The sequence below is a fragment of the Leguminivora glycinivorella genome, chromosome 9 (assembly GCF_023078275.1).
Source record: "Leguminivora glycinivorella isolate SPB_JAAS2020 chromosome 9, LegGlyc_1.1, whole genome shotgun sequence".
In the NCBI taxonomy this organism is placed as follows: domain Eukaryota; kingdom Metazoa; phylum Arthropoda; class Insecta; order Lepidoptera; family Tortricidae; genus Leguminivora; species Leguminivora glycinivorella.
Genome location: NC_062979.1, coordinates 6,786,956 through 6,814,574, shown reverse-complemented (window position 1 = coordinate 6,814,574; position 27,619 = coordinate 6,786,956). Strand labels below are relative to the sequence as shown.

Below are 27,619 nucleotides of genomic sequence, written 5' to 3'. Positions count from 1 at the left end.
ATTACCAGTCTTACTGGAAACATTCCTTTCCTATATTGTCACCAACTGCAAATATACTTCGTATAATTTTGTGGTATCTCGTGGCTTGTGGCAGATATATCTAATATTTGGATATTTTGTCCCTGTTCCATTATATATAAAAACTATTTTACTACTGGGGTTACTTTGATACTTGGGGTTACATTGATAAAAACTTCGTTTTATCTTTAAACGCAAAATTCTACATGTCCCAACGCATCTGTCCATTTTTAGGGTTCCGTACCAAAAAGGTACAACAGGAACCCTTATGGTGTTTTTAACGGCGTTGGCACTATCGATAGTTACTACCATTAGTTGCACTAACGCAGTGAACAAGTATGGTCGTGGGCAGTGCAAATCTCTTGTCAAAATGTAAGTATAGTTTATCGCTATTTATCATGTTCAAATAACTTCTAAACTAACTTAGTGGGTATTAAAGTAAAAGGTTCACAGTGAATATTAGCTTGCCAGAAATATGTTTAGGTATATCATTGTATTGAGTTTTGTGTTAAAATTCAAACTAGGCATTTTATTACTAATTATTTAGTTTGTGGGGTGTCTTTGATCACCTGCATGGGGTAACATTGACCATACTTACACAAAGTTGATTATTGTGTATTATATCAAGGTACTTATTGAGGCTGACAATTTGATCTCTTTTTGTGATAAATATTGAGACAATCTTAAATAAAGTTGATTTTTCGAAGATGTTAATTTATGTCTTTGATCAAAGTAACCCCAAAATAGCATTAAACAGTTGTAACTTTTGAACTTGCGTAACGATTTTTATGTTTCCTTGAGATAAAATACTTCTGTAAGGGGTTACATTCGATTACCAAAAAAATCCTAGTTTTCGTCATTTTTTTTCTCTCCGTACATTATTTTGTTAGCCTTTCTAGATTTTTAGCAGCTAAAGACTAAAAAAAGTTGATGTTCCCATTTTTTTTTATTAAATTTAGAAGTTAGAGAAGTTTAAACTATAAACTGATCAATGTAACCCCAGTTTACGGTACCTATCTATTGTAAGTAATACTTTAACGCAAGTCTGCATTAGGTACCCAATAACTTTGTGTTAACTATGTGTTGTTGTACCGAATAGGTAATGTGAAAAAAAAACACGCCAAGTGCGAGTAGGACGGCCGCTTTTTTCTCTCTCTTTTGTACTCGGAGGTACAGTAAGAAGTGAAACTCCATTATCGGACCATTTTTCTACTATTTACAGTTTAACGAAAATTTGTTAGATGAGATTTAAGCAAAAATGAAATACTACCCTATTAATTTTCTACTATTTAGAATACATAAACTAATCTGTGTGCCTACGGCTGTGTAACCCTGCCTTACCACCTTTCGGTTCTATGGTCCTGGTTCTACTGGTGATAGGAAATATGGAGTATGCAGGAAAATTTCTATTATTTCGCCTTCCGGATCTGCGGCCCTGGTACTACAGGTGATCAAAAATATGGTTTAGCTGGGAAAAATCATAAATGAAAATGTTTATACAGACAGACACGTTGCTACAGATGTAGTGCAAAGCCAGCGGCTGTCTAACCCCGCCTTACCACCTTTCGGTTCTGGAACGGGTTATTTATTGCCTCTTTTCTTAAATTATTTCTAAATTAATTAAAAACAAACATTTTTGAGATGCCTATAATTCTATAATAAGCTCTTTCATGTGATAGTATGTAAGAAACTTTCATTCAAAAATCTTTAATTTTTAATTTTTACATTACCCCCAAAAGTGACCCCTATGATAGAAATGTATTAATGTAAGTTACATGTCCGTCTTCGGGTCACAAGGTTACATACGTCTATCAAATTTCAAGTTATTCGATTCCGTAGTTTCGGAGAAAATTAGCTGTGACTGTGACAGACGGACGGTGATCCTATAAGGGTTCTGTTTTTCCATTAAGGTACGGAACCCTAATATTGGTACGGTACCTTAATACAACAAATTAAAACAGATTTAAAAAAATTCGTTATATTTTCGCCATATTATTCCTTAAAATTATGATTCATTGTAACTTTCATATCATACTACTATAGTAATATTACCAGTAAGATTGGTAAAATACTCGGTAGTATTGGGAATATTACTGGTAATATTGGTAGTTTACTAATTGACGTTAGGTAGGTAATATTTTTTGTTATAATACAGTGCAACATGTATCCTTTGTATCAATAAACACAAAAGAAATATTTTTTATCTATTTTTATGTCTATATTTCTCTAAATTACCGCTAAGTGGTAATATTACTAGTAACATTACTGGTAAAATACTCGTTTTAGTAATATTACCGGTAACGACCCATCACTAGATGTGCCTTAACACACGATGGTATATCATGAGCTGATGTACGATTTTTTGCTTCACTTTCATGTTAACATGCAAATCGGATGAATCGTCACTTGTCTTGTATTTATATGTACGGTCAGCCAAGAAAGTGGTTTACCACTTTTCGATTCTATTTGAAACTCATAAGGTCGAAAAGTGGTAAACCACTTTTATGGCTGACTGTACCAAGCTACCAAATTCTTGTACGTTATGTATGTTTAGACAGATACAAAATAATGTGTGCCTAGGAATACGTATGGTATTAAATGTCAAGATCACTTAACAATTATAAAATTTGACAGGCGGCATACGACCTCGACCTCGTATTCGTAGATATTCCATTATCAAATGTCTCGTCCTGACGTGATCTTCATGACGCTACTTAGTCTAAGTCCGTTTTCACATTATCCGATCCGATATCGGATATCGGAAGGATTTCAATGGAAAAAATCCAAGATGACGCCTGTAATGTATGTGATATCGGTCCGACATCCGATATCGGTTCGGATAATGTGAAAACGCACTAAGGGCCGGTTGCATCGTTCGTTAAATTTTATTGTATGGGAAGTTCCATTAGACGTCTGCTGCTTGCCTATGATGTGTCTGTCGAATGTGGTTGATGCAACTGGCCCTAATAAGTATGCCTTAATCCTTTTGGGCTGTATGCCCCTACTGAAATATGGATTACTGTGTAAACTAAATAAAACAAATTACTTAGTTTTTCATCATTTTATTCATTTGTAATACCTTTGCAAGGTATTTATATGTTACATAGAACGGACACTACATTCTCGTCGCTTCCACGGTCCAAGAAAAGAGGTTTGAAAATATATCGACTGCATTAGGACGGAAATATGTCCTTTAAGAGAGGAGTGTTCAGAAAATCGTCCTTAATTTAATAATTTCAAAATATTAGAAGTAGGTACTAAGGTTGACATTATTATATAGGTACTTAATTAGAAAGTAGGAAAGCCTTTAGCATGATAGTGTTGATGGCTGATAGTTTCATGTAAATACACCAATATTTAGTGAGAATTTTCCAGTTTGTTATCCACACCAAGATTCTTTCATTTTCAGAGATAGCATCACGAGCATTCGCTTTATGCCTACCTGTAAGTAAAAGGCACGCCACAAATATCAAGTCTTAAAAATTCATAACCTTAAAAAAGATTTGTATGCAACCTGTCAGTTCAAACTGACAGAATTTTCAGATTGAACTGACAGATTGCATACAAATAGGCTACTTGCCTCCTAGTCAAATCAGCTTCTTTTTAAGAACTGTCAAAACGATTTTGAACGACTAACTAATATGGAATTTATATGAAATCGAATTGAGTGACGTCACGGTCAACTCAGTTACTTTATATATTTCTACCTGACTAGAAACTGAACTTAAAAATAACTTCTGTTCATGTTTTTCTTATATTTATCGGATGTTTTATTTCGTGCTTGGGATAAAATATTTTATTTTAACTGTCAAGTTCCCTATCTTTTTTAAGATTATGAATTTTTAAGACTGTCTGTGGCGTGCCTAAGATTCGGCTCAGCAAAATAAAGGCACAGTTACACACAGATGTTTATTGAATTTTAAGTATCAAATATGGGGCTATTTTAAAATGCTCCAATGCATCCTGTGGAAATGAGCCCTAATTTAGAATTTGCGTCTTTAGACACCGTTTTATGCGCAAGAGACGATCTTTTCCAAATCTGTAATAAAGTAATGAAACTAAGCACGAATAATGTTGTACATTGACCCGTCGTTTCCTATGTATATCGCTAGTACTTATTTACATTACTTGACCGTTGCTATCATGAGCGAGACAGCATGCAATAGAGAAAGCCGGTGGCGGGTCAATGTACGAAAGTTTTCATGGTGCATTACCTTACTTTATGATGTACATAGTTGCCTTTATTGTAGTATTGGTATGTTTACATGAAACGTTAAAGATGACACACAATGAAAATGTTCATCACGTTGTTCATCGAATCCATTCGGTTTGTTCAAACAATCGCAATAAATTTAAAATTTGGCTTCGTAATTTCGAATATTTATAATTAAGAATAAGGGAAGCTCCTTGTTTTTGAGCAAACATTAATTTTGTCACTCGCTTCTTTATTAAATCATGGAATTCGTCATGTTTATACATTACTGATGACAGAATACAGTTTCAATTATATATCTTGTAGTTTTTGAATGAAAGTTAGAGATCCCTACTTCTCATTAAATTATTAAATAGCAGAATTGAGTCTAACACGAAATAGACTATACCTATAATTGACACCAAAGTATACATATTTACATAATATATTAACTTTTAAATTTATATTTCAAACGTACAAATTTTGGTAACCCAACTAAGCTTCGAAACCTAAGACATAAGGTGAATTTGAAGTACTTAGGTACGATACGGATTTTAATATTCTTTTATCTTTTTGTAAAGATCATTTGGTTGTCTTTTTGTTAAGAATGTATGTACGTAAGCAAGTTACAAACTTTGGTCACAGATTAATAAATAGGTACTTTGGTGTCACTTATTCATATCGTCAGTTTTTAAACAGGCACCCAAAATTGCGATTCTACAAATAAGATATTATTCAGCCAATGAGATTAGGTAAATAAATACTTACACATTCATTAAATAATACCAATCCACTATTGTATATCTAAAATAAAAACCGAACATTCTTGATAGTTTACATACCTGTTCGACCATAGGTACACTCATTAATAAATACGTATTAGAGTAAATTAAATATCGATTCCCTACTCCAAGCCTTGTCAATAAATGTTGGTATAAGTATAGGAAGACCGTAATCTTTAATAATAAGGTCCATTCTAATAAAAATAATTAACATAGGCTTAATAAATTAATTTAAATAGTATCACACGACAGCCGTTATAAAAATTATAAATCGATGATTATTCACATACCCGGCCCTTCCAGCCTACTTACTCGTATAGGGCAGGATACTGTCACTAAGTTCTAAAATATTTTGTTAAATAGTGCCAACATAATCAATTTTCTACCAACTCTATATATGGATGGATTTGTTAGCAATGTAGGATCTTCATTTCGTCACTACTTTGAAAAAATCTCGTATCTCACGCTGCTCCTCAAAGTTAAAACGCAGTAAGTCTATATGAATTCCATACATACTTACTACAATTTTCTTTTCATCGACAGACGAAGATACAAGTTTTTTTTAAAGTAGTGACGTTTTGCTTCTGTGCGATATCGGTTATGTAGCGTGAGTTTTTTGAACTCGACCATTCTCAAGACGCAAGGGTGAATTCTAATTACCGCGACTCATTTGTTTTCAGTGGGATTTCAGTTCTAATTCTAATTCATCACAATTCAAACTCCACTGAAAATAGAAGTAGCGGCAATTAGAATATAGACTAGACGATTGACAATTACCGAACTTCATTATGGGACATATCGTCATTAATTAGTCCCTATTCTGCCATGAAAATTCTAAAGATCACACGCTTTAACATTTCGTTACAGATGTAATGCGAAAAGAGTTTTCTTCATATTTTTTTCGGAAACGTTCGTATTTGTCATGCTAGTTCAGTCAATGTTAGACTGTCAGTACATCTTGTACTGAGACTGACTGAAATAGCATGACATGTTCGTACGTTTCCGTCACAATACGAAGGCAAATCTTTTCTCACTACATTTGTGTATGTGTTGTTATGTTGACACTAGTGTGACACCCAGTAACCTACCCTACTATAATATAAATAGCAAACTTTACCAATACATAGGTCGAAATAGTTGTACATTCCCGTATTAAAATACTAGGTACCTATCTACGTTTCGTATCAAATTTTAAATGTTTTCTCATAACCAACAATGATTTCATTTGGGAAAGTGCTACTTGTACGGACATCCTGTCTAAGATCGAACTATTGTTAGATCAAATTACATAACGCAAAAGCATTCCATTCAAACCTTTGAGATCATTTAATTCGTCAATTCAATTCATATCTACTTACTCTACGAGTATTAAGATCGTTTCTGAATTAGAGTAGATTATTTGGTATAGAGAAGGCACCGCTCACTCATTGACCATTGAGAATCCATCTTAATACTGTATCTACATTACTCGACCTTCATATAAATTAAACTTAAAAGACACGCCTGACCCTTTAGCACAACGCCTTGTCGCGCAGGAGTCCATACTTGACGTCGCGCTTGATGTATGACCTCGCGCGCGACAAGTTGTGCTAAAGGGGCTGATCTTATTTTCGTTAGATTCGGAACTTTTTATGATAAATGTCATGTCGGTGCTATGATATTTTAATCATTTCGAATGAATTGTGCTGGGGTGCGGTCACGGTCTGTTCTTTCTCATGTCCCTTAACTAACTTTCTATCACACAGATCATAACGGGTCCCAATCACCATGAGACAGAATAGTTCCGCCTGTCAACGAGTGGCAATGAAGCGTTCGCCTAGTGGTAACCAATAACCATGTCGCTTGAACTACCTGAGTCCACTGCTCGAGGAGTTAAGATGGAGCCAAAATTATCTGAAGAGTAAAACAGGTTTCTCAATGGACTTCTTGTTGCGTCGCCTTAACATCCTCAGATTTCAGCGTCTTCCGCCTGTATCTCAAAGGAACCAGTGGTTTTGGCAAACTAGCAGCTCCTAAGAGACCACCTTGATCTTGTAACTCTAGAAAAACTTGACTTCAGCCAAGCTTCCTGGCGATGTTCCGGGATTTGAAAGCTCTCATAACTTGACATCCTCCCATTTCCCTATAGTGGGCTATCCTTGTTGCTGCATTTGCAGTTATATCAATATGTTTCAGATAATTTTGGCTCAACAACAGTTCAGGACAGGTTATAACGAATCGTAGTGCGATCAGGTAACTATATGGCGCCAATCGCAGTTCCAGCGACGGCTCTCGTCTTTGGTCGAAGCTAAAGTCTACGCTGGGAAAGGCCATTCGTTGTCTGCACGCGGCCAAGCATGATTCGAAAGGCCAAAGCTGATCCTTAAACCTTTCAAACGCTGATTAAATTCTTAACCTGATCCTGCTCCTCGTGATCCTGAGATCTGATCTACAACACGCATAAACAGCACTATGTAATGTTTGCAAGCAGTTAGCAAGTTTGAGATTTGCGGAGTGCTTGCCAGATTAGAATGCGGCTACTGAAATGCCTGTTGAATTTGGGATGCTCATAATCGAGCTGACGTCTCAACGTTTGGAACGTTTAAAGACTGCCCAAAAAGACGCAAAGCCGAGAGCGCCCGCCGTTCAATCTTAAAGCTACTACTAAAATTCTCTAAGCGATCAAAGATCGCAAGCTAAATTTGATTTCAAAATTGTTAAAAAAATAAAATCTGCTAGTGATTAACGTTTGTCCGGCTAACGGGGGCGGAGCACGGCGCGCACCGTCCGGAAGCGCTTCTCGAAGCCGAGCTTCAGGTAGAGGTTGCGGGACGCGTCGTTTTCCGGCCGGATCACCACGAACGGCTTGTAGCCGCGCGCCGCCACCTCGTTGGTTAGGCGCCGTGCTAGGTAGATTCCGTACCCTTTCCTGGAAAGGAAGAACAATTATTATTATAGCTATCCACCAAGATTATTTTATAAGTCGTCAGCTCCGTGACCAATTTCTCAAAGAACATGGGCTCGTTTCTCGAACGGTACAAGCATTGTATTACAAGTGCGCGAACTGTCAAATCGTATGGGTTGTCATGGAAACACACTTGTATTACAAGGCTAGTACTTTTCGAGAAACGTGCCACAGGTCGTGGCACTGACTGTTTCAGCTTTGAGGACTCAAGGGTCATAAACTGAAGCCATTAGACGCACTTGAGCTTTCGAAGAATCTGGAAAACTGGAGAGAAAGGACGGGAACGAGGTGAGAGGAGTTTACCAAAGGCGTCCTATCACAGAGCATAAGATGGTTACTTAATTCAATATCTTATGTTTTAGAATTTAAGCCTCAAAGAACTGAATTATACCTGCGGAACTCCGGACGAGTCTGCATCGAGAACATTGCGCCGTAATACGATTGCACCATCCACGCCGCCAACTGTCCTTCAACAAAGATGCCATAGGCTGGTAGCTCAGCCACCAGCTTTTCGAAGACCTCGCGACATTCGATGTCGCTGGCCGGGTAGAGGTCGTACACGGCCTTCATGTCTTCGGGCTGCAGGCGGAGGAGCTCCACGTCCGGTGGGAGTCTGGAAGAATTTTTTTAGGGTGAGTAAAGAAGGTAACACTAATTTATAGTGGTACGCAGGGCCAACACTAACACGGCCAAGCGTCAACACTAACACGGAAACACTATAGAGTGAGCTGCGTATCTTTCGTGAGAACTGGCCTGGAAATGCAGTCTGGCTTTGCCGCGCCACTACGCAAGAGCGATAGAGATAGATTACATTTCTGCGGCGTTTAGCGTTGCAGAAATGCCATATGGCTACTGGGCCTGATATTCTTAACCATTTCCCAGGCCTTATTATAATATAGGCCTTATTACTTCCAAGCACCTTATCTTATTTACCAATAGGCGTTAAATAGAATGTTTAAATGACGTTATTTTTTACATCATCCTCACGAAATATATAAAGGCAGTGTATATTGTTCTGTAGTCTGTAATAGATTCATCGGTATTTAGCGTTGGACCTACGCTTCGGATACATCCATCCGTTGGTATTGAATATAATTAAGAGTGACAGAGATAGCACTCACTCATTAACAGTATTACGTCAGAAGGTCGATCAGCTCCGAAGGATGAACACAGCCCATGTACCATTCAATATGGCGTATCAGAGACAGAAATAGTGCGCCAAGAGATACGTTCTATATGCGACGAGCGCATACAGCTAAAAGTAAGTAAATAAATAGCGCTAATGGGTTGCCCTCTAAGTTCTATATGCGTTTCGCGCATACAGCTGTTCATGACAGAGATAGCATTAGCTAGACAGAGACAGCACTCACTCATCAGCAGTATTATCCGGCGGCGGCGTGACGCACGCATACACGTCTCCAGTAATCTTGTCATGGGCCTCGTAGACCCGCTCGAAGCGGTTCACGATGGCCTCGTGCGTGAAGTTCAGGTACAGTGGCTGCGTCAGGTCCAGCAGGACGTCTTCTGACGTCAGGAGGTCGACGAGCTCCGCGCGCTCCGACGGGCAGAATACGGTCACGCTCTCGAATATGTCGTTGGCGATGTTTGGCTGGAAATTGAAAGGGTTAAGGTTAATTTTTATAATAGAAAAATATAGTCAAAATATAATTAGGAGCCCTATTTATCAAATTATATATTTTTAGGTAGGCCTTATATTATAGCAATCGGCCTTATTAAAGTACCTAATTTGAAACAACATTTATATGATCATTTTACGAATACTTAAGTAAGATATTTTCGAACCCTATCGCCGATAGAAGTAATTTTTATTTTATGGATTTATTATATAGATAAATAGCTGTTACGGTTGTAAGTACTTACACGTAATTACGCATATTTACTTAATCGCAAATAATGATTAAACATCGATCGACTTCAAAAACTAACTTCATTTTTGAGTCCCTAAAATTTTAACGACGTCTTATAAAGGGAAAGTGACATTCATTGTACAGTGAGCTGCAAAATTGCATGGAGAAATTATTATTTATTATTTATTTATTATTTATTTATTGGAAAACCAACAGCACATGAAACATGTTAACAGAAACAATAGAAACAAGAGGCCAATTACAGGTTCTCACCGATAGAAATCTTATAGAAATTAACTTCACTAGGTATTAGGTATTACAAGTAGGTATACAAATATGCTTAGACTAGACAAGTACATAAATCTAATGTTAATACAGATGCGAAACAAAAGAAAAAACCGGGAAGATTAAAAAGAAGAAAAATCATCACGCATACGAAATAGAAAAGAAAACAAAAAATAAAAATTAAAAGGCAAGCTCACATAAAGAATTTAAGAGTTAAATTACGCCGTATAGCCTGGGTATTTGCATTAAATACGTCAATATCGTGCTCTCTAGATAGCCTGTTAAGTGTTCTAGCTGCGCGAACGAGGAAACTGTTACGTCTGTAGTTCGAGGACGCAAAGGGAATCGAAATAGGTGGATTGTACCTTTTAACCCTATTGGGAGTGTTGAACATAATACTACCAAGCAGATCAGGGCAATCAACGCTGCCGCTAGTGATTTTTAGGAAATAAGTAGTGTCAGCGATTTCCCGACGGTGATACAAAGGCAACATATGGTGTTTTTTGCATACACTAACATACTGAGATGAGTTATAAGGAGTACTTAATTTAAAACATAAAAACTTAATAAATTTTCTCTGTATCCGCTCGATCCTGTCTATATAAATATTGTAACAGGGGTTCCAGACCTGGGATGCGTACTCAAGTTTGCTTCGTACGAATGAACAATATAGGATTTTCAACGTCTTAGCTTGTTTAAATTCAGAAGAGCTGCGCATTATGAACCCAAGGGACTTGGTAGCGCTCTTCACGATGCTGTCCACGTGAGAATCAAATAGTAACTTAGAATCATGAACTACGCCTAGATCCTTTAGGAAAGATACTCTCAGTAAATTTTGATTATTTAAGGCATAAACAGACATAATCAATGATCGCTGACGAGAGAAAGTAACTACATGACATTTGGAAGGGTTAAGATCTAATTTGTTATCTCTACAAAATATCTCTTCCGTCTTGGTATATATATACCAAGACGGTCAAGATCGGTTTGAACAAGAGCCACTTCCCGAACTGATTTAATCTCAGCAATAATTTTCATATCGTCAGCGAAACAAAGCAACTTAGAAAACCTAAAGCATACAGAGATGTCATCGATAAAAATGTTGAAGAGCAAGGGACCGAGCAAAGATCCTTGTGGAACACCACTTGGAACATTTACCCAACCAGAAACGTAGTTACTCACAACGACTGCTTGGGATCGGTTGTCAATATACGAAGAAAACCACCTCAACAGGTCGCCACTTATACCTATGCGTTGAAGTTTGACAATAAGTAACCTGTGGTCAATACGATCAAACGCTTTACTGTAATCAGTGTAAATGACATCAACCTGATTACCATCGTCCATTGCCCTTGTAACAAAATCGTTTAACAACACTAGGTTAGACACTGTCGATTTGCGTTGCATAAAACCATGTTGATTTTGGTTCAGAGAGTGTTTAATAGCATCATAAACTTGTGCGTATACTATTTTTTCCAAAACTTTTGACAAGATACACAGTTTGGATATAGGTCTATAATTAATTATTTCTAACTTAGACCCTTTTTTGTGCACAGGGGTAATGAATGCGGACTTCCAAATATTCGGAACAACACACTCGCTCAGTGACCGCTTAAACAGTAACTCAATAGGCTTCAATAGTCCTTTAGCGCAGTTTATTAAAAACAGAGCCGGAAGTTCATCAGGACCAGCTGATTTAGAAGGATCAAGATTAAGAAGTAATCGGAAAAGTAAATCAGGATTTACTTCGATATTAAATATTTCGGCTGGTGAGTTAGAATCACTACTAAACGATATTGTGTCTGAACCACTATTGGGTGCGGAAAAGGTTTTGAAGAAGTAGTCAGAGAATGCATTGCAAATATCTATACCACTTGAAATGACTATGTCACCGTATTTTAAAGAACTAGGTATACCATGAGAACTACTACGCGACTTAATGTAGGTCCAGAACTGCTTAGGATTGCGAGTAATATTACATTCAATTCGATGCATATATGACAGATAACATTCCCGCTCGAGTCTTTTAACACGGTCTCTTAAAATACAAAAAGAGTTATAATCTGACTTATTGTTATAAATTTTATACTTTTTCAAATACTTATTTTTTTCCTTAATAACCTTTATTAAAGCAGCTGAGTACCATGGAGGAAAAGTGCTCGCGCTTAAGACCTTATGGGGAATATACTTATCTCTTAGTCTTTTGAAAGTAGAATAAAAAAACTCAACGCACTGGTCAAGCGATCGCCACGAGAATTCGTTAATCCAGTTAACCAGAAGTAACTCATTATTAATAGATATATAATCACCCTTATTGAAATAATATTTAAAGCGCGATGCCGGTCTAATAGATTTTAGCACAGAAAATTGCAATGAAATAATTAATGCTTCATGGTGAGGATCTATTGGTACTAGGGGATCAGAGCAATTCTCAACATACACGATATCGTTCGATAATATTAAATCTAAAGTTTTGTTGTAGCGATTTCGAACCCCATTATACTGGTTCAAGTTAAGCAAATTCAAATCGTCAATAAAACCGCGCTCTTCATGTGTTGTGTAGTTTGCGGGGTTAAGTACGAATCATGGGTCAGCCATTCAATATTACTCATATTAAAATCCCCGGAAATTAGAAACTTGTCATTGGGGTGGTTGAAAACAATATTTTCAAGTTGATTACAAAAATTAGTTAGTTGTTGGGAAAACGTAAGTCCCTCATTTTGTTTACATAAGTACAATACACCCAAATGAACCCTAGTTAATGCATTAGAGTCATCAGATAAAGACAGCGTGACCCACAAGTCCTCAGCTGTGGAGTGGTATTCGGGGCGTGGTATCACGGCCAGGTCCCTGCGAGCAGCAATGAGCACGCCACCGCCACGACCTTGACCGGTCAGTGCTGCGTCACGATCACGTCTCCAAATCATATATCGGTCATCAAATAGCTCATTATCTAGGACCCCGTCCAAAAGCCACGTTTCGGTCAACATAATTATATCGTAGCTAGCTAAGCATAAGTTTCTGTAAAATATCGACGTTTTAGTCCTTAAGCCCCTCACATTTTGGTAGTAAATTATGGGACAGCTTGATTTATTTAACACTTATAAATGTTGTAGTTAAAAATATTTTATTAAAACATGATAATGAACACTTAAAAAGCCCCGTAAATAAGTAGTACAACGTTACCATCCAGAACGATCGATAAACAAGATTATTTAAATTATTATTTATGAATTAATAATTAATTATGAATCAATTCATAATTTCTCCATGCACTTTTTGCAGCTACGGATAAAGCTATTCAATTTATCCGTAGCTGCAAAAAGTGCATGGTGAATTTATGGTTCACTAATGTTTGACCAAAACAATTTTAGCAAATGTTCATTTTACAAAAAACGTTTCATCAATATAGTAATTGGCAAATATGTTATTCCTAATATGTATCATTTTACAAAAACTTACTTGACAAAATAATCATTTAGTAACTAATACATTAGTACAATGTGTTACTTAATAAACTATCAATTGTATATTTTTCATGTTACCTAATAGTATGTTTGACAAATTGATACATTTACCAAATTTTCTAGTATTACTTCGGTTTTGTGAGGGTCACAGTTCTAACCTAAGCTGACCCACTTTTCTTATATCAGTTTTGTGAGGGTCACAGTTCTAACCTAACCTAACCCACATTCCTAGTATTACTCCGGTTTTGTGAGGGTCACAGTACTAACCTAACCTAACCCACTTTTCTAGTATTACTTCGGTTTTGTGAGGGTCACAGTTCTAACCTAACCTAACCCACTTTTCTAGTATTACTTCGGTTTTGTGAGGGTCACAGTTCTAACCTAAGCTAACCCACTTTTCTAGTATTACTTCGGTTTTGTGAGGTTTACAGTTCTAACCAAATCTACTTTGTAGTAGCATTCCAAAAAAACAGGGACTGAGTAAAAAAATATTGTAAAGATTTTCTATGAAACATTTCAATTTGTTATAGGGCAGCTTCCGGGGGAGTCTCTTCCAAACAAAACTCAAAATTCAATTTACAGCACTTATTTATTATACCGTTCAACACCACTAAATATTACAAGGATTTTAAGAGCTAATTAAACAGCTAGACGTTACTCACTAGACTAGACTAATTTTCTTTAAGAATTTGAGGGACTTCGGCTGGGGTAGGGTATATCGTTTTGTTCTTGTATATGTGTATTTTTATGTTTGTATTATGGAAGATAAAGGAAATCATGTTATATATTTTGCTGTAAGAGATTTTTGTGAATGGCTCTGTGAAATCTGATATCGCTAAGTCGGTGAGTGTGGGATTGTTTTGTAAAATGATATCTCGTAAGGACATGAGCAGGTTAAAAATAGATTTATAATTTGTTTCCTCGTAGTGATTTATTTTTGTGAATAAGAAATAGTAAGTCTTTTCATTATTGGGAAATGGCAGTACAGTATAGGGTTCGCGTTCGGAGTTACGTAATTCGCCTTGGTTTGGTAAATTGTTTAATATTTCTTCGAGGTTCGGCATAGAGGGGTCACTACTACTACTATTACTACTACTATTTGATTCGCTATTATATGTTTCATTTGACCCATATTATAAATTACTATTACACATTCACTTGTCAAATAATACATTACAGCAAACATTTTTAGGCTAATGGTAGGTTTATTAGTTAAGTTATTTGTTAAATATTAATTTGTCAAAAATATATCCCTTATAAAATGTTATTTTATAAGTCAAATATTTGGTTATGAGAATAATTTGTCAAAAATGTTTTTGTAAAGTGAAGATTTGCCAAAATATAATTTTCCCAGTAGTTGGTTGTCAAGTGTCAATTTCCTAAACAAGTTTTGGTCAAACGATAGGACACCATCTAGGGTGTATACAAAAACGACACGACAAAAAACCGATAGACCTAATTAAACTCTACAACGAAGATAAACCATAAAAGACAAAATCAAAGTACGAGCTTGAAAAGGTAAAGTTTTCTCGCAAAGCCCACACTCGAGAAAACCCTTGGCGGGAATCTCGCTTGAAAAGACACGACAAGTCGAGAGCTCGCGCATTACCTCTCGCGTATCTCATTTTTAACGGATTAACCTATGCTGTGTTTATTTTAGAACTTCAGACGTCAGTGTTGAGAAATATACTCGTATACGATATAATTTATTTATAGGATTATTGTTAGGCTTTAATTATATCATTTTATAAGCTTGTCTAATATAAAAGAAAGTTCATAAATATATAAATATGTTATTTGTAAACATAAGTACATAATTACAAGATCTTACATGGAGTTGACTTTAGGCATACAAATATTTTTGTAGTGATTGCAGCAAATATAAAACAAATAAGACCTAAGACTAAACCTGATCTAAGTGATACATCTACAATTCAGAATCGGAGAGAAATTCTTTAATATAATAGTAGGCTTTCCTTGCCAAAAAATTAAATAAACTTTTTTAATCTAATATGTCACCTGATTCTAGTATACTTATGTTGTTTGGTAATTTATTGGTGCCATACCGAAAATACTTTTCGCAAAAGACCGTTTATATTGAACTTGTTGTGAAGTTTAATAACGAAAATGGTTACTTTGTTGTAAGTAGGTAGGTACATTACTTTCCAGGTAGGCCTTATTATAGTACAGGCCTTATTACTTGAACCTCCAAAAATCTTATTATCCTTGGAACCCTTGGTTTTAGAATCCCGTTGGAAAAGACGCGACAAATCAAGGGCTTCCATGGATTACCTGTAACATATCTCATTTTTTACGGATTAACTTGTGCTTGTGTTTATAATATAACTTAACACTTTCGCTACCAAGAACCCGACTGTCGGGCACACCGCTCGTAGAAGCGTAGCCGATTACATGGGGAAACCCGTATGTAGCGAAAATGTCGTAGCGCCGCGTAGAGCCCGGTTTCGAAAGTGTTAAGAATAAGAATAAGAATAACTTTATTGCCCATAAAATGTATAACAGATATGACAGAGGTCTCCGCACTAGGCTACGCCTGTATCGCGGGGAACCAGTTACAATTTAAGTACCTACATGCTTTTGAAATGTATAAAAAAAAACAAGATTTAAAGAACATTAACTAAAATATCTTCTGTCTCGGCATAAGTGAGGGAAAGTAAAAATTGAGATAAGAGTTTTTTTTGCTTCTGTCATGGTGCAGTCTTTAATGTTGCAGTGTTTAAGAATGGCGTTGTAAGTAGTTGATCGGATTCGTTCTCCAAAACGCTTCCCAAAAGCGGAACGTACTTCGGGGATTGGTAAGTTAAAGACACGTTTTTTGATTAAAGATCTATAACATGGAATCAGTTTGGAAGATTTGTGTGTTTGTAAGGTTATTTTCATTAAAAATAGTTGGCGCACTGTAAAACTTTTGCTTGAGCAAAGAGATCAATAGTTGGACATGTTCAGGTTGTTTATAAGCGTGAGCGTGACTTTGAAGGTGTTTTTGTACCTAAGTCAAAATTTTCTAAATGACGGACGTTTTCCCGACTCTTGCTAATAATTCATTTCATTTGTTTCTTTTATTGTTGTGTGTATCATTATCATTAATAAGATGACAACTGCTATTTGACAATGATTTGTAAAAGCTTTGCTCTTTATTAATAACTAGCTTTTGCCCGCGGCTTCGCTCACGTTAGAAAGAGACAAAAAGTAGCCTATGTCACTCTCCATCCCTTCAAATATCTCCACTTAAAAAATCACGTCAATTCGTCGCTCCGTTTTGCCGTGCAAAACGGACAAACAAACAGATACACACACTTTCCCATTTATAATATTACTGGATTATGTAAAGGCTAGGTGTTTATAAGTTTCTCGTTAATTTTCTAAAGGAAAACAGCCTGGCATTGAAAGTATTAAACAAGACTGAACAGGAACTTTCTATAACGTTAAATACAGTAACTTCTACTTGATACTTATCTTTTGAAAGTTTCTTGATCCTTGTGGGTCACTTGCGCTGATACAATGAACTTTATCGGAACATTAAGCTTGTAACCTCTGAAGTTTTGAGATTATACTGTTTATTTTATAAGTATTTCTTAATTATTCCTATGCTACTATATAAGATTGATTCCTATAAATATAATGTTTACTAAATTGGATTTAATTATTATTTCAGTCTTGATTCTATTTCAGATAAAAATGTGGTTATATTTCAATTTCAATTTCAATTTTCAATTTATTTATTTCAATATAACAATATACATTGTGTGTGAACTTTACCTATGGATAACTTAACCTATACACATATTTACATCAAATATTAATAAAATAACATTTCTTACATAATAATCATTAAATTAAAAAAAAATACACTAATTACATAATTGACATTAAGGTTTTTACAATAAAATTTACAATTTTTTTTTTTTCGGAATGTCATAAGTGTAAGAATAATATATTAATATCTTGTATCGTCATCCAACATATATTCATCCACAGAATAAAAACATTTACGTAAAAGAAAAGCTTTCAATTTATTTTTAAACAAGTTAGCACTTGTGAGAGACTTCAATTCAATTGGCAATTTATTAAATAAGACAATAGACTGGTAACCTGCTGAGTGTTTAAATACCTTGAGATTGGATTTCACGGTTAGTGGCAAGTCTTTTCTTCTTGAAGAAAGACGAGCCTCCTGTTGCTCTGAACTTTCAATTTCATTTAAGGACTTTACCAAATCACTTAGCACTATAAGAATGTACAGGCCGGGTACAGTCAAAATACGAAACTCTGAGAAGTAGTTCTTACAAGACATTTGCTGCGATATTCGTGCTATGACTCTTATGGCCCTTTTCTGGGCTACAAACGCCGATTGGCAATTGTATTGGTAGCTATTGCCCCAGAACTTAATACTATAACGTAGTCTCGATTCAACTAGCGCATAGTAAACCATAACGAGTTGTGCCAGTTGTAGTTGATCTCTCAAACTTCTAAGTGCGTAGCAGGCTGAACTTATTGAATTTACCACTGACGATAGCTCATCTTTCCAATTTAAGTCTGAATCTATAAATGCGCCTAGAAATTTCACAGATTGCACTTGATGGATGTTAGTCCCATTCGACACCAAGTGCAGCTTATCCTTACTGTTTGCCGTCGTTGTGAATTGCAGGGCATTTGTTTTACTGCAGTTAAGTTTTAATTTATTGGTACTGAACCAAGTGTGAAAAAGCTGTAAGGCCTTATTTACTCTATCATTGAGTTCAGCGACGTTATCAGCTGATATAACCGCATTAGTGTCGTCTGCAAAGATAACAAGTTGACTATCAGGAAGTTTACTGTTCATGTAGTAAATTAAATCATTTGTGAAAATTATAAAGAATATTGGGCCTAGGATGGAGCCCTGTGGAACACCCCTTGTCAATCTAGTCATTCTGGACCTATGAGTACTTTCTATGTTATCTTGAGTCCATTTTATTTCAACAAATTGATACCTATTTTGAAGGTAAGATTGGAACAATGATAACACGTTACCTTTGACTCCATAGAATTCCAGTTTGGCCAATAGGATTTTATGGTCCACTAAGTCAAAAGCAGAGCTCAGGTCCAGAAACAAGCCCGCAACCTTTCGTTTATCGTTTAATTTACAAACTATGTCCTCGACCAGAGTGCCAATGGCATCCTTAGTACCTCTACTTTTTTGATAACCAAACTGCCTTTCAGATAGTATTTTATTTAAATATAGGTGCTTGGTTAACCTGTCCTTCATAATTCTCTCCAGCAATTTGGATAATGTTGGCAGTACAGAGATTGGCCTGTAGTTTTTTGGGTCCACTTTGGAACCTTTTTTAGGGTTCCGTAGTCAACTAGGAACCCTTATAGTTTCGCCATGTCTGTCTGTCCGTCCGTCCGTCCGTCCGTCCGTCCGTCCGTCCGTCCGTCCGTCCGTCCGTCCGCAGATAATCTCAGTAACCGTTAGCACTAGAAAGCTGAAATTTGGTACCAATATGTATATCAATCACGCCAACAAAGTGCAAAAATAAAAAATGGAAAAAAATGTTTTATTAGGGTACCCCCCCTACATGTAAAGTGGGGGCTGATATTTTTTTTCATTCCAACCCCAACGTGTGATATATTGTTGGATAGGTATTTAAAAATGAATAAGGGTTTACTAAGATCGTTTTTTGATAATATTAATATTTTCGGAAATAATTGCTCCTAAAGGAAAAAAAAAAAAGTGCGTCCCCCCTCTAACTTTTGAACCATATGTTTAAAAAATATGAAAAAAATCACAAAAGTAGAACTTTATAAATACTTTCTAGGAAAATTGTTTTGAACTTGATAGGTTCAGTAGTTTTTGAGAAAAATACGGAAAACTACGGAACCCTACACTGAGCGTGGCCCGGCACGCTCTTGGCCGGTTTTTATAGACTGGAATGACCTTCGCTACTTTAAACTGATCTGGAAAGATGCCATTATCTATACATTGATTAAAGAAATATGCTAATGGTTCAGCTAGAATATCAATATTATCTTTGAAAATGGCAATAGGTAATTCATCATATCCACATGAAGTTTTAGGTTTAAGCTGTTTTATAATGGAATGGATTTCCAAAGGATGAACCCTGTCGAACGGCATGTCCTTAACTACTTTTGTAGCATGAGAATTTAGTAGGGACAAGGCGTTGTAAGAAGTATCGATCGTGTCGCTTTTTTGAGTAAACTGATCCAGAAAAACAGAACACACACTATCAGGGTCATTAACCATTTTTGCCAATCCATTATCTGTATCTATTTTTAAACTTAAGTTCTCTTTTTGATTATCTGTACCCTTGTTTCTGGATTTCTGTACGACTTTCCAAATTTCCTTACATGAGTCTTTTGATTTTTCTATTTGTGCCTGTATTGTCAATCTTTTTGCATTTCTTATAACCCGGTTATAAATCTGAATGTACCTTTTTCTGTAGTTCGTTATAGTTACCGATGTCGCATTTTTGTGAGTCACAAGTATACGTTTCATAGCACTCGATACCTTGATACCCTTAGTGATCCAATTTATTTTAGAACATTTATCTAGTGGTACCTTTATTTTCTTTTTTTAAAACAATCCTTAAAAATATGGTTAAACTTGTCTACAAAGCAATTTAAACCCTTGTTTAACCAATCTTCAGAGGCAACTTTTTTTCTGAACTGCAGTTTAGATTTGCAGTTAAACTTTCTGACCGTCTTCCAGAGATATTTTTTGTAAAAAGGTTTACCAGTCACACAGGGGCTTACTTTATTGGAAGTGAACGTGCTTAGAATGGCTGCATGTCCATCAGCCAGACCATTGTGATCCACTAATGGTGTGGGCACACGTTGAGATGGCAAATTGGTCAAAACGTTGTCTAAGCAAGAATTAGTCTCGTTACGTGTAAACGTAACAGTTGATATTAAATTTCTAAAATTATATGAGGCTAGCAAGGACAGAAATTCATCAGTTCTTTTATCCTCCTTTAATATATTGATATTAAAGTCCCCACAAATAATACAATCTTTGTTAAAAAAGTATTCCAACATCTGTTCAAGTCGGCTTATAAAACAATCATAATTTGCATCTATTGGATTCCGGTAACAACATATTATATTGATATTTGATTCACAATCCCTCACACCACACACCTCGAAAGTCTCTTCTTTATACATTTTTTTACATACAGCAAGTTCTTGGTACCTTCTATTTTTGCGCCCTAAGATTAGTGAACCTCCTCTCTTTTTCTTAGTCCTGGTGTTAAAGGATACCAGATTAAACTCTTCTAGGCTAAAAAGAGGAGCCGAGTCAGCGCTAAGGAAATGCTCACTTATGCAAACATAGTGCTGGTCATGCGGTAAAGAATACAAGTATAATTCTAACTCATCCTTTTTGTTAGTAACACCACATAGGTTCTGGTAATAAACTCTTAAGTAAACAGAATCATCAGACGTACTATCTACGGTGTTGTAACTAAAAGAGGTCTGTGGTCTAAAAAATGAGCGATCTCTGATTGAGGTAAATAATACCAATATAATCCTGTAGAGCTTCGAAAATGATTGATAGTGCTTTGTTATTTATATGTCCTGATCGTTTACAGAAGTGTTTCGTTGAGTATTCTAAGCTTTTATTCGAATCTAACAAATATGCATATTCAAATTTCATTATATCTTTATACAATAAGTTATTGAAATGTTCTATACGTTTGTTAAACAAATAGCAATAGTCTTTTAGCAGATAAGTTGGAGTACATATAATTACGTTAGTATGCTTTATTAACAAAAGTTTATCCCTAATTAGTTACGATTTTATGATAGTCCTGTGTCACACTAAAGTCTTCGTTTCCCAATATAACAAAACAAATGTCGTTCATAGTGAAAGAATTAAGCTTATTCTCGATGTCCTCCAGTAGTTGTGAGATGCTTCCGCCGGAAATGAGATAATGACAAATGTCGTAATTATGTAAAGCTTTTTCCGCCGTTTTTAGTACAGAATTTTTATTATTACTACTGATTATACAAAGTTTAGGTGGCAAAAGCATTTCTCTTTTTTGTAAACTGTTTGAGGGAGTTGTAGTTATCGGCGGGTCTTTCAACTCTATAACAGTAGATTTTGGAGTTCTGGTGCATTTATTTTCTTCCAGCATGTTCAATTTATCTGGTGACTGTTGGTTATCCACTGGCTTACAATCTTGTGAATTGGTTGAGAGATTTGTATTGTTCACCACATCAATGGAAGTTATACGCACTTGGGATAGTAGAAATGGAAGTTATCTCACGATCACATGATCACATGAGAGGTCAACAAAAATCCTACAGGTGGAAATTGCCATCAAACATATAATACTAGCTTTTGCCTGCGGGTTCGCTCACGGTAGAAAGAGACAAAAAGTAGCCTATGTCACTTTCCATCCCTTCAACTATCTACACTTAAAAAATTACGACAACTCGTCGCCTCGTTTTCCCGTGAAGGACGGACAAACAAACAGACACACACACTTTCAATTTATAATATTACTAGCTTCGGCCCGCGGCTTCGCTCGCGTTAGAAAGAGAAAAAGTAGCCTATGTCACTCTCCATCCCTTCAACTATCTCCACTTAAAAAATCACGTCAATTCGTCGCTCCGTTTTGCCGTGAAAGACGGCAAACAAACTGACACACACACTTTCCCATTTATAATATTAGTATGGATTATGGAATTATGGATTAAAGATAATATCCCTCTTTAGCACCGGAGATTAAAATACATTTTTCTCAACGTACAATGAAATATTGTCTTTACGTTCCTTAAAATGGGCTGGGAAGTATCGCTTTTTGGGCGCAACAACTCGAGAGGACTGTAAAGGGATTTCATATTATTTTTTAGGCCTAGGCCTGCAAAGTAACTTTTTTTATAAAATATTGTCCTTTAGAGCATTTTTTATTTTATTTCATTGTATGTTTGAGAAAAGCACTATACAGGCCTCAGCGTGAAAACGGATTCCCGGCCTCGTATCCCTATCCGGTATATACCCACTTGGCCGGAAATCCTCATTTTCCCGGCCTCTGATGTAATGTACTATGTTGATGAGATGATGAGAGAATAAAATAATCTTACCGATCCAGTACATCCGGGGAAGTGTAGGCAAATTGGGTCCTCAGGCCAATTCTTCGCGACATAAAAATGGAAGTCCCACACCTTGTTGTTTAGATATGTTTGAATCGTCTGGTGAAACTGTGGACAGAAAACACACTCGTTATTTGCAAGAATCTACTAAGGCACTGGTAACACTAAATACGAGTAAGCGATGGCGAAGCGAGACGCGGTCACGCCGTGGCTTGCGTGGGCGACGGTCGCGCGATGGTCGCGCGACGGCGATGCGACGCATACGAAATCAAACCTTATCGATATGGAAGTAGACGATGCGATGGCGACGGTCCCACGCAAGACACGGCATCATAGCGTGAGCTAGTTATAGTTCGTCGCCGAACGATGAACTAAACCGCTCGCTCTCTCTTTTATTTACACGGGAGCAACTATCTTTTGTTTGTTTCTATGGCCGATCTAGTTCATCGCTTACCCGCGTTTGGTGGGACCAGTGCCTAAAATAGGTAGAAATAAAATCAACTTCATCTGACGTTTAACGTAAAGATTTATTTCGAGTTTTTATAGAATACAATTTTTTAGTTATTTAAAGTAATATAAACAGCCAACTGTACAAATGGCTTGTAATGGCATGTAATAAATTAAACTTGAATAAAACCTACATTTAGGGTTACGGTTAATTTTATATAAAATAGGAACAATTAGAATTAATTTTACATAGTCTAAATGTTTGTAGCAATTTAACTATCTGGTTTACCCAAATTCCAGTTATTAAACAATAGGATATAAAATTGCTTCATCAACAATACGTCTAGACTTTTAAAAGTCTGAAATACTAATGTGCAACGCGGTCTAATATTACTATATCTTGTAATACAATTGCATCGAAACAATGCCGAATACATTTCAAGTAATAATTCTTTTACAAACCGTTAATTAAATAGTCCAAATCTTAATTAGTAAATTCAAGGGCAAGTGTTTGAAATATCACAACATGTTTATTACGAAATCGTTCATAATTAGACATATCATGATAACCGGCAGGCTGATATCTGACTCTAGGTGCAAAAAATTCTCGTCACGGATCGTTAAGATTTTGGATAGCATCTTGACTAACACTGGAGTATTCATCTAAATATACTGCATATAAAAGACGAAGTAACGAACTCAGAAATCATTCGAATCTCAACTGAAAAATAACAACATGTACTCCAAGGTAATAAAACTCTTTTAAAATGTCTTACAGAATAAGGCCTAAAGTTTTAAATGAAAAATAAATTAGTAATTTCAGAGTTTAATATAAGTACCTTAAATTCAGTTTGAAGCAAGTCTAATCCAACTGTTAATTAATCACTTTTGCGTGTTCCTTTTTACCCCTATTTCTAAAGTGACATTAAAATAGGAATCCTTTTAATAGGATTTCAATAATGGATTCTTTGTTAATAGGTCGCCCTGATCGCTTGCCTATTCGGCCTTGCCCGTGCTGGCGGTAACGCAATTGGCCTCTCTGGCTTGGCAGGTCTTGGCTACGCCGGTCATGCAGGACTCGGACGTGGTAACCTGGGACCTAACGGCCTTGTATCGGAATACAAATACAGCATCTCCCAACCTCCCACCGCAAATGCTGGTGTCGGATACGGCGCGGGTCTTGGCTATGCAGCGGGTCTTGGCGGACTTGGCCATGGAACGGGTTTAGGCTACAGCAATGGACTTGGCCTTAGTCATGCCACAGGCCTTGGGTACAGCAACGGACTTGGCGCTGATTTAGCCCATGGCGGTCTTGGATATGGAAACGGATTGGGTTACAGCAATCTTGGCCATGGCGCTAGTCTTGGTTATAACTCTGCTCTCGGCCACGGTAACCTTGGCCGGAACGGCGCTGTGGTGTCAGAGTACCAGGTCAGTGTGGCACATCCTCCCACCGTTAATGCTCATGGCGCGTATGGCGCTGGGGCGTATGGCGCTGGGGCGTATGGCGCTGGGGCGTATGGCGCTGAGGCGTACGGCGCTGGGGCGTATGGCGCTAGGGCGTACGGCGCTGGGGCGTATGGCGCTGGGGCGTACGGCCCCGGGGCGTATGGCTCTGGTGTCTACGGTAATGTCTACAATCAGGGCTCCTACAAAATCGACGCTTACGGTGCCAACTACGCCAACGCTGGCTGGTGAAAACTACCTCAACGAAATAAGTGCAATTTTGTGAATTTGTGTTTTGTGATATTTTGTATTAAAATTCAATAAACGACTTTTGTAAATAACTTTTGTTTCAATGTTTTCATACATGTGTAATATGGATTTTCTAGAATCTGGTACAATAAAAGTAAGATTAAATCATTTTTGGATAAAACCATTTAGACTATGTGGTGTGACGGGTTAAGAATTTCACCGCCCCCTTTCTTCCCGTGGGTGTCGTAGAAGGCGACTGTGGGATATGGGTTAAATTGTGGCGTAGGCGAGAGGCTGGCAACCTGTCACTGCAATGTCACAGTTTCGTTTTCTTTCAACCTCTTATTTGCCAAGAGTGGCACTGAAGCTTTAGTAGTTTCATGTGCTCGGCCTACCCCTTTATGGGATACAGGCGTGATTGTATGTATGTATGTATTTAGACTATCTATTGCTTTAGTGACTCAGTATTTCTTTTATACTACGTCGATGGCAAACAAGTATACGGTCCGGCTGATAGAAAGCGGTCACCGTTACCTATGGGCGCCTGAAACCCATAAGAAACCTGTACGAGTACACTCCTTTTTGCTGCGTTAAGTACCCAGCAAAAAGGAGTGTACAAGTTCCAAGGAGGGTTTGGGTTGCCGACGACTCAAAGGACAATAGACGGAACAAATTAGTTCCGTAGATCCTTCCGTCACCAGCACACCGCACCCTCGTTGAGCTCTAGCAGCCTTACTCACCGACAGGAACACAACACTATGACTAGGGTCTAGTGCTATTTCGCTGTGGTCTTCTGTTAGGCGGAGGTACTTCCCCAGTTGGGCTCTGCTCTAGATTCGATCGAGATGATATCCGCTGTGCTGTCCCACACGAAGCGGAATATCATTCGCTATGCCCTACCTCGTACAAAAAGTCAGTAGAAGTTATGTAAAAGTAGCTAACTACCAAAGGACACAATACATAAGCTCACGGCTCCGTACACATTGTGTAAATGTACACTAGAGGTAGCAGAATTTCAAACGTGTTCCCAGTCCAACTTCTTAGTTTAGCCAGCCAGTCTAATCCCAGCCCAGGAATAATCGATGATAACGAAAGAAGCGGTTATTGGGAGATTTTGGCTGGCGGGCCTGTCATTTCAATCGATTCAAATTCAGATTTTCAGATTCAGACATTTATTGGTAAAAAGTAATACATTTTTACATGTCAATTAGTTATAAATAATTAATAATAAAACATAATCAATATTATTATAACAAAACATAATTAATATTATAAAATTCCATTTTGTTTGCTACTATGAGTGGGGCAATGAAATCCGTTCAAAGTATTCATCGACTGTATAACACGTCATGTTCAGCAAGATGGTTTTTAGTTTATTTTTAAAGACTGCATCACTAGGCGCGTTTATCGTGTCAGCTGGAAGGCAGTTGTATAATTTAGGGCCGAGTACACCGAGTGACCCTCGAACCTTAGCCAGTCTCCGCGCCGGCACGACCAGCAGGTGCTGGCCGCGCGTGCTCCTGCCCGGGGCGTGGTGCTGCGCGCGAGTCGGGTACGATTAATTTGCGTAAAAAGTAAATTAGTGATCGTCTGATCGTGTTTTTAATTAAATAGCATTACGTTCCAGCTTGATTAAAAAGTGAAATTTACGCGAGGTCGATAGAAGCTTTGACGCTTTAAAAACAGTATTTTTCTTAAATTAATATTTAAAAAAAATTCCCTCCTTTTTAGGGTTCCGTAGTCAACTAGGAACCCTTATAGTTTCGCCATGTCTGTCTGTCCGTCTGTCCGTCCGTCCGTCCGCGGATAATCTCTGTAACCGTTAGCACTAGAAAGCTGAAATTTGGTACCAATATGTATATCAATCACGCCAATAAAGTGCAAAAATAAAAAATGGAAAAAAATGTTTTATTAGGGTACCCCCCCTACATGTAAAGTGGGGGCTGATTTTTTTTTTCATTCCAACCCCAACGTGTGATATATTGTTGGATAGGTATTTAAAAATGAATAAGGGTTTACAAAGATCGTTTTTTGATAATATTAATATTTTCGGAAATAATCGCTCCTAAAGGAAAAAAAAGTGCGTCCCCCCCTCTAACTTTTGAACCATATGTTTAAAAAATATGAAAAAGCCACAAAAGTAGAACTTTATAAAGACTTTCTAGGAAAATTATTTTGAACTTGATAAGTTCAGTAGTTTTTGAGAAAAATACGGAAAACTACGGAACCCTACACTGAGCGTGGCCCGACACGCTGCTGGCTCTTGGCCGGTTTTTTTATAATGAATGGGCTTACTCTTGGCTACAGACTACCGAAAGACAAAGAAAAAAAATTAATAAAATCTCATGCTATAAACCGAATTAGAAGTAGAACAATAGAATATATAATACAAGTATTATGTATTCTAGAACTAGTATTTTCAATGACAACTAGTCTTTTGAACAATAAGCCGAAGTCCTATCTTTGTCTTTTACGCTCCATTCCTTACAAGGAATGTAATTTCGGATTCCAAGAGCCTTGAGTTATCTAGAGTTATCTAGATCTCTTATAAATAGTCAGACATTAATTATTTCTGTCCTAGGCTTCTAGCAAAAAGCACAATCGTTTAGTGCGTTTTCACATTATCCGATCCGATATCGGATGTCGGAAGGATTTCAAAGGCAAAAATCAAAAATGGCGACCTAAATGTATGGGACCGATAGTCCTACATCCGATATCGGATCGGATAATATGAAAACGCACTTAGGCTGGTTTTAGTGTCACGCGGACCGACCGCGCGGAGCAATCCGTATCGGACTAATATATAAGTT

The 27,619-nt window shown here is 36.9% G+C and overlaps 2 protein-coding genes across 3 annotated transcripts in view; one reads left to right on the top strand and one right to left on the bottom strand.

The window, feature by feature from the left end:
* Window positions 1-4,790: 4,790 nt before the first annotated feature.
* Window positions 4,791-27,619, bottom strand: part of LOC125229299 — a 92,969-nt gene continuing 70,140 nt past the window's right edge. For both annotated transcript variants that reach the window (XM_048134100.1, XM_048134099.1), the window contains 4 exons: window positions 22,659-22,775; window positions 9,307-9,545; window positions 8,328-8,549; window positions 4,791-7,900 (listed from right to left, as the gene is read on the bottom strand). In XM_048134100.1, coding sequence (XP_047990057.1) covers window positions 7,729-7,900; window positions 8,328-8,549; window positions 9,307-9,545; window positions 22,659-22,775 — 750 coding nt within the window. In that variant the 3' untranslated portion in view covers window positions 4,791-7,728. The remainder of the gene's footprint in view (window positions 7,901-8,327; window positions 8,550-9,306; window positions 9,546-22,658; window positions 22,776-27,619) is intronic.
* LOC125229301 (glycine-rich cell wall structural protein 2-like) lies at window positions 23,761-24,901 on the top strand. The gene is made up of 2 exons (XM_048134101.1): window positions 23,761-23,862; window positions 24,093-24,901. The coding sequence occupies exons 1-2, from the start codon at window positions 23,851-23,853 to the stop codon at window positions 24,810-24,812; spliced, it is 732 nt and encodes a 243-aa protein (XP_047990058.1). The 5' UTR covers window positions 23,761-23,850; the 3' UTR covers window positions 24,813-24,901.